Genomic DNA, 8,220 nt, shown 5'->3' with positions numbered 1-8,220 from the left:
CATGTTTTTCTGCATTTAGGTTTTCATGTTTAAATTTAGGAAACAGTATGAAGCCCCAGATCCCCAGAAGAGCCAGCAACAGTCTTCCCAAACACCTAAAAAATGAATATTAAAAATCAATTCTACCTGCCTTACCCCCTACTCTGAACTTAAACACCTACAGCAGGACACAGTGCTCTGCAGGCAACCGGTTCCCAGGAGTCTCACTTCTCCCCGAGGCTTTGGAGTTTGGTTTTTAAAAAAAGCAAACACACCCAGAACTCAGAGCTTGGGCCTGCCATTGTCTTAGTTCATCCACTCCTTGAAGTGGTCTGACCCCTTTGTGAAGAGTGAGAGGAAAAAGTGATGTCCCAGGGAGTGATAGCTTTGTTTAGCCTCTAAAGCAAAAAGCAGATTCTCAGGGTGCAATCCAGAATGATCTCAGACTCTAGGCCTTTACACACCCAGCTCAGGAGGCCACCAGTTTCAGCCCCCAGCCTTCTCTGCTAGAACCACTCAATGCACTCTCAGCCTCCTGGGGGGACTCCCAGCCCCATGGACCTGCTGGTTCTCCTAACTTGATTTTATGCACACCAAAGGTTACTTTTTGCAATGACAGATTGTCTTTATTCAAAATGTCTTTGTTCAACAAATGAACAGAGTAACGAGGTAAAATCCTTCTAGGTACATTTCCAAGACATCGTCAAAACATTTATGACCATTTAGGATGTTTTTATTGTTTTAATGTTTTTGTTCACTTTCTACTTCCTGACTTCATAACCCGACATTCTGTCTAAAAGTAAACTTAGGTCTCTAGGAGAACTGCTTTACACAAAGTAAATAACCATGTGGGTCCTTTTTTGTTTTCCTTTTAAAGAAGCAAACACTATCATAGCATGGTTTTAAATAGAAATGTTTCTTTCTGTAGTTTTAAACTTTCAAACCTTTCCCCACACACATACATAAAGAGCAAATGGTGCCTACTTGTGTCTGATGACAAAACACAGAGACACAGCTATTTCTTTTCTTCAGGGGGCAAAAGAAAAAAAATATGCATTTTCTAGATATAATGTAAGGATCTGGAGTTCCAAGTCCACAGCCTATCGGAGAAGAGTGAAGGGCACATAAATAAAGCAAAACTGCCTACTTTTTTGTCCAAAGGGGGTAAGTCAGAGATTTGTTTTGGGTGAGTTGGGACAGGGGCAGCTGTGTAGCTGTCATAGCATTTGCTCAAGTTTCTGTCACCTGTCTGCGCCTTGGGTCGGGGAGGAGTCCCTCCCTTCCCTGTGGAAGAGAGAGGCAGAGTCTGGGGTGGGGTATGGGACAGCAGCAGGGCTGACCCAGAGGCATCTGCAGGCCAGGGGTAGGCGCAGAAGACAGGGTGCAGACCCCACTTCCAGGACACCCTTCAGGTCCGGGCCAGGCTGTGGGTTACATGGCCGTGGCGTGGGCTGAAGAATAAGGGTCTATGCCAGTCTTGGTCATGCCTGGGAAGAGGATGTAGGCGACCGGGGGCTGCAGGGTGGAGGCAGACCAGGCGGTACAGTTACAGGGCACCACGTAGCCCGGGTTGGTTGGGGACGGGTGCGTGTGCGTGTGCTGGCTGGGGCAGCTGAGGCTGCCGAAGGCGCCGTTCTGGTAGCCCAGGGAGGACGCGTAGGGCAGCGCGCTGGTGGCCAAGGTGTGGGGCACTTCACCCATCTTCTGGATGGCACTCGAGCTAAACTGCGCGGGGTCCAGCAGGGAGTAGGGCGCCGAGGCCGGCGGCAAGAAGGCCCGAGCTTTCTCGGGCGCGCTCAGGAGGCCGTCGGAAGCCCCCACGGGCAGGCCGGCCGCCTTGAGCGGGTCCGTGTCGCCCAGGTAGGGCAGGGGGAAGACATACCTGTCCTTCTTGAGCAGGTTCTTGGGCTTGCGCCGGGGCCGGTACTTGTAGTCGGGGTGCTCCTTCATGTGCTGGGCGCGCAGTCTTTTGGCTTCGTCGATGTAGGGCCGCTTCTCTGCCTCAGATAGAAGCTTCCATTCGGCGCCAAGGCGTTTGCTGATCTCTGAGTTGTGCATCTTAGGGTTTTCCTGGGCCATCTTGCGCCGCTGGCCCCGGGACCATACCATGAAGGCATTCATGGGCCGCTTGATGTGGTCTGAGGGTTTGGACATGGTCCCGGCGGCTGGGCGGGCGGGAGTGGGGAGTGCAGGGGCTGTGGGCGAGTCTGAGCGAGGCTGGCCGTCTGTCTGTCTGTCTGTCTATCTGTGGGTCCTCAGCCGGAGCTCTGCGCTCCCCTCGCCTCGGCGCCGCTGAGGGGAAGCCAGAGAGAAGAGCTGACCCTGAAAAGTTCAGCTGATCATGCCCGTCCTAGCACCCAGGCGGCCCCGGGGAGCGAGCGGGGCGGGAAGGGCGGGGATAAGTGGGCGCTCGGCAGGCCGGGGGTCTGGGCACCAAGACTGGGGCCCAAGTACCAGAGTCTCGGGGATTAAGTGGCCAGGTAATTTTCTGACGTGGGCAAGTGGCTCCTCTTTCTCTCACTCCGCACCTTCGCCTTCTCTCGTTCCCTTCTCTCCTCTTGCGTCGGTGGCCGTGGCTGCCCCCCTCCCGTGGCTTTACCGGAGCTGCCTTGCTTACCCCTGCACCTGGCTGAGAATGCAGGGAGGCTGGTGAACAGGAGCCCAAAGCGGCGAAGTTCAAAGGCGAGGTGGGCCGGGACGACACGCACTCTGACATAAGCGCGGGGCGGTGACTCCCAACCTGGGCGCCAATCAGCGGCAGAGCAGGCGAGGGGGCGCACCTGCCGCCGCGCGCGGAGAGGAGCGGGAGCTGGTGGGGGCGGGGAGAGGTGCGAGGCCGAGGCCGAGGACGGCGCCGCGACAGACCTGGCTCAGGACTGCGGACGCGGGCTCCGCATTGTCTCCGGCACCGTCAAAAATTAAAAACTCTTCGTACCTTTCTGGGTTGTGCAAGAGAGAATTAGGGCATCGAATACAAACGGGGAGTGGCAGCAAAGGGAGCGAGGGGAGAGTTCATGTTGATAGATAGGACAGCCTCGCCCCAAATGCAAGGACAGGACTTTCCCTCTTGTCAAAGATCCTTGGAAGAGGAAAGGAATATGTCAAACTCAGGGTCAAAGGGAAATAAACTTTTTCGCACCAGGCCCTCCGCAGTCCATTGGCAGCGACCGTCCTGCAGCTCGGCCTCCACGGGACACGGAGCACAGGCGTAGCTCTGGGCACTCCGTGTCCAAATCGAGGGCTTCGGGCCAAAGCCGGGAGGCCTCGCGTCCGGCAGTGCAGAGATTTCGAATCCTGGCCGGTGAGCCCTTGAGATCACCACGACCCAGTCTTCACTCTTGCAGTGGGACTGTGTGTGCGCGCGCGCTTGCGCTTGAGCTTGTATTTCTGTAGTTCCATCATGGTTCTGATTTACGATATTATTAGTGGTGCTAGGTCCCCAACTTACCCCCACAACTGTCCAAACGGGGGGGGGGGACTGAAGGCTGGGAGTGGCGGCCTTCTGATATCCCTACTGCCAAAGCCCTACAGCGGGGTTTCAGGCTGTACCCACATCCAGGGTGGAATTTTCCTATCCAGCCAGGCTGCAAGAGACTCCTTTCTTGAGTCAAATAAGCGTTTTTTTCGGAAAGAGGACGAAATAATCTGCAGAGCGAACCTTAGCCTGTTTCCTTTGAATAATTGCCTGCCCGGTGTGAAGTGCCCTTGGGGGAATATTTATTAAATGGAAACCATTGTCCCAGGCCCGGCAGACCTGCATGTGTTCCAGGCTTATTGGCTTTTGCACCAGCCTCTCTGGGGAGGACAGGCCAGAAACGCACAGTTTCTAGGCTCTGCGGAGCCAAGGGTGGGGGGTGGGTGGGTTGAGGTGAGGGAGGTAGGCAGGAGTAGGGAAACGGGAAGAGAGGTTCTTTCTTTAATGATGTACAATATCAAGCGCAAAGAAAAGACTTTGCTTCTCCCAGCATTTAAAAAGACACATGGAATTTCTCACTATTAGCCCACTCTTCATGGAGGTGGGCTCTATTTCCATTTTACAGGTTGGGAAACTGAGGCTGAGAAAAGATAAGTAAATTGGCAAAAATGACTGGTGGGAAGTGGTGACACCCACCCAGTATATAGGAAATGAAAACTTAGAATCCCTCCTCAATACACACACAACCTGGGACCATCTGATGATTGGTGCCACTCAGCTAACTGGAACCCTTAACTAGACTATTGGAGCCATGAAAATCTTCCATGCAGATAAACTGCACGAGAGAGCTTACTTTGCTCTTGATTCATTTAGGCTGGGTAGGGGACTTGGCTTGCTTGAGCATACACCTGGAGCAAAAGGCACCCCCTTGATGCAGGTGCAGCTTCTGGTGGACCATAGGTGCACTGCCTTTGCAGTCCTCACCCTGGCCTGCACCACTCCCCCTACACACATACCCTAACCTCGCGTCTGTGTGCTTCTACCCTTGTTTTTTTCTTCAAAACTTTTCATTTGGTTTGGGGTCCCAGGAAGCAAGATACACTTTTCAGCACAGCTGGAAGAGGATTTCCAAGCATCTGAGGCAACCCGTACTTAGTTCTGTCCAGCACTCGGGCCTGTCAGGGATGCGAGGTCCACTAGTCACACGGTTCTAATTTACCTGGTAATCCCAATGGCTTTGGGAAAGAAAGAAAAGTAGTCCGATCTACAGAGAGAATCCAATGAGGACTAGCCAATATCTGGCCCTGGATCCCTCAAGAGGAACCCCAAACCCACATTCAGGTTTAATGCAAACGATTTCTTGGCAATTGCTTAAGGAGGGGTCTCGCACAGGGTCTCAGACCCCTTTTCTCTCAGCCTTCAGACCAATCCATTCGGAGGCAGTTTCTGAGAGACACGTGACACCTTCAATTTCTGACATTTCCTTCTCCTCTCCAGCCCTCGCTCCTCTCCACACCTCTGGCGCTCAGCCCTAGGTCTCAATCCAAGAGCTATCCACAACCTGAGTTACCTACCATTTGGAGCGGTTTAATAACGGTGGACGCCAGGCCGGGAAGAGGAGTGTAGCAATTTGTGTACAGGAAGACACCTGACCTTCAGGGGTTTCAGGGCCCTAGGCTGCTTGGTCAGACTGCAGTGACCCAGGTGGGCCCCAGCATCTATCCCCGAGAATTGAACTCTGCTGTCAGGTTGAGAGTTCCAAGCCTGGAATCCGCTTGTCTCCTAGGAGAATCTCGCAGTCTTACGGACCACTTTCGCAATCTTGGGTAGCCTGGGGTTTATTGAGACACCTTAGCGTAATAGGGGGTGTGAGGGGGCGGAGTTCTCCTGATTCCGGGGTCTGGCCTGGTGCTGTTTCTAGCCCACCCCTTTTCTGCGCTGCTTTGTCCCTCCGAATTCTGGCAGACCTAGACCACCTGGCAGCACATCTCGGAGGAGAGGTGATCCCCGGTAGAAGCAGTAGTTTCGGGCACCGCCAGAACAAGCAGGACAGATGTCCTCTAAATGCTCCCAACCCCTCCTGCTTTGACCATAGCCTTAAGACCGGGCTTCAGGCTGCCACTCCGTTCTCCAGGGCTAAAGGTGTCTTTGGGATGAGGTCTGTCTTCCACGTTTGCTGGAGCATTCGTGCACACACTCAGGATGCGCTCCTTTACTCAGCGCAGTTAGAGCAGGCATGCAGCGCGCTGGCCTCACCCAGATCGGGGAACCGTCGCAGTTCTGGTAGAAGTGAATGAATGAGTCTCGGGGGTCAGGAACCTATCTGAGTCTCTTCCGCCTCCCCCTGACCTCCACAGTGCTCATCATCCCGGATGCTCCTCCCTTCCTCTTTTGGCTTAGGCCTTTGCAAGGAGCATTATCCTCAAGTATATCGCTGCCAGGGTGGGGGTGGGGGCTTCTTTGACTCCTGGACTGTGCTAGGCCTCCCCTGCTTCCTCCGCACACACTTCCGTTTCAAGACGCCTTCCCCAGGTCCTCGTGGACCCCTTGAGTGCCGCCAGACTTCAAGCTCCTCCTTGTGTGCTCTTCCACGTTCAGGTGCCCAGTGATCACACAACTCCTGAGAAGGAAGAAATTCAATAAAGTTTCCTCTTGCCCAGATCCCAGGTAAACTTTTGTGACAGGCGCCTTGTGGCTGCGGTGGTCTCCGGATGCAGCCAGGCAGAGCCCAGGGAGGAAATGTGTGTGTGTGTGTGTGTGTGTGTGTGTGTGTGTGTGTGTGTGTGTGTTGGGGGGCGCTTCGAGTCCTGCACCCACCCGCCTGGCTTCAAAGCTCTACTTTATCTTCCAGCCACCTTCGGCTCTGCTGAGTGGGCAGAAATAACTGCTCCGAAGTCCAGGGGACTAAGAAATGCCTGCGTGAGGAGAAGAAAGTGGCTTGGAGAATGCAATCGGTGGTGTCCTGAGAGAGTAGAGCTGGCCAACCACCTTGTGCTCCGAGGCTTTGGGGGAGTAACCAGAAGAGTCTCCAGCTTGCAGAGACAGAAATGCTAAGCTCACCTCAGCTCACTGTGGCCCCTCTAGGATTCCCAAAGAAGTGGAGAGGAGTTGCAGGTGCTGGTTCAGGGAAAACTTATGCACAGCACTGGCTCCAGCTTAATGCTGGAAGTATGCTTGCGGCAGGCTCATTCAGGTTTGAGTGAGGACAGCAGGAATCCAGTGCATTCCCCAGTGTCATGTTCACAATCCTGGAGCCACCGTTAGGGGTGACCTTGGGACATAATACGCTTTGGTCAAGTCATAAACTTATTTTTTCTTATTACTAAAAATGTTTTAAATATCTGGTACCCCGACTCCCCTTCCCCCATTTTCTATTTTAAAATTCAGAGACTTCATATATTCCATCTCTACAATGTGCCCAGAAGGACCCAGGGCCTTAATCTTATTAAGGAAGACATTTCTTGGTAATCACTCTGTTGTGGTATCTCCAGCCCACTCTAGCTATCTTGACATTTTTAAAACTTCTATGTGTTCCTTACAGTCAAGACAGTACAAGAAAGCATTGCTGCCACCGGGAAAAAAAACCCCAACAAAATCTTGTTCCAACACAGATGCCTGGAGTGCCTGTGATAGAACACTCAAGCTGGCAGAGCTACCTGGGCTGTGCTGGAGAATATTTCTGTTTCAGCACAGAATGCCCAAGTTAGGAGAATTTTTGATGCTTGAAACTGCTGTAAAATGATCGGTTTATGTTTGTAGATGAGATCATGTGCCTCACTCACTTGTTGTGATTCCAGTAGAGGATTGGATAACATCTTCGTACATCCACCAGGAAATGGGAGGGTGGGAGCTTTGACATCTTATTAATTTATTAACTCAACAGCTATTTATTGAGCACACTATGTGCCATGGATTGTGTTTAGATGCTGGGCCGCAGCAACGAAGAAGGCTATAGAGGTCCCTGTCCCAGGTGATTATTACAGTCCAATGGGAGGACAGACAATAAACAAGAAACAAATTCCAGATGTGATTCCTGCCTCCACCAACAAGTAGTTGTTAGATGTGTCATTTCATAGCAAGTATTTAATCTTTCTGTCTCCTGGTTTTCTACCCTGTAATGGAGCTATAATAGATTATTATCATGAGTAAATGATTTTATTTCTGAAAAACTCTTAGAAGTTTTTTTTTTAAAAAAAATAAATATCTGGAAAGATCCTCAGAAGATTGTGGCATGTAGAAACTGAATAGGGTTAGATCATATTATTTTATCATTTAATATAAGGAGTTAACTTCTGATAGTGAAAAATGCTAAAAAGTTAATTAGAATGATGAGACAGGATTTCAGGGAGGATGATTTAATTTAGATTTAGCAGTAAGGGACTTGAATATGGGAAGGAACCAACCTTATGAAGGAATAGGAAACAGTCTAGAGGATCATTCCCAGGAGAAGCCAGAAATGGTACTGACAGAGAAGACCAGATGAGGGAACCTGGAGGACTTAAGGAGCCAAAGAAGCTAAAGCCTGGCCATGACCTTGGGGAGCTTCTAAGAAATAGGCTGGATGGGGTTGCTTGGCAGTGCTCAGAGTATCCAGAGCCTGACCCCATAAAGAGTTTGAATGTTATTCTAAATGTACTGGGAAGTCATAGGAATGAAACACACCAGTGTTATTTAACAATAATCCCAACAGTCACACACAAAAATATGGTTACTCTACTTAGAAGAATCTCACCTTTAACTATAGGTTAGAAACTTCATAAATTGACAGTTTTTGTTTTTTTTTTTGGCCCTGGGGTCAGTTTCTTGACCATTTCTTAAAGATTAAG

The 8,220-nt window shown here is 51.1% G+C and overlaps 1 protein-coding gene across 1 annotated transcript; it reads right to left on the bottom strand.

Annotated features, from left to right (window-relative positions):
- Positions 1-478: 478 nt before the first annotated feature.
- On the bottom strand, positions 479-2,648 carry Sox14 (SRY-box transcription factor 14). Its single transcript, XM_021258440.2, has one exon. It carries the CDS (start codon positions 2,131-2,133, stop codon positions 1,411-1,413), a length of 723 nt encoding a protein of 240 aa, XP_021114099.1. The 5' UTR covers positions 2,134-2,648; the 3' UTR covers positions 479-1,410.
- Between the last annotated feature and the right edge of the window lie 5,572 nt (positions 2,649-8,220).

The sequence above is a fragment of the Heterocephalus glaber genome, unplaced genomic scaffold, assembly GCF_053883595.1.
Source record: "Heterocephalus glaber isolate CG9 unplaced genomic scaffold, H.glaber_assembly_v1.0 deba00001504, whole genome shotgun sequence".
NCBI classification, from domain to species: domain Eukaryota; kingdom Metazoa; phylum Chordata; class Mammalia; order Rodentia; family Bathyergidae; genus Heterocephalus; species Heterocephalus glaber.
The sequence above is the reverse complement of the archived record's forward strand: the minus strand, read 5'-3'. Positions and strand labels throughout refer to the sequence as shown.

Bases quoted from the DNA above. Each gene is read 5' to 3' on its own strand.
- Sox14 (XM_021258440.2), bottom strand. From the start codon at position 2,133: ATGTCCAAACCCTCAGACCACATCAAGCGGCCCATGAATGCCTTCATG.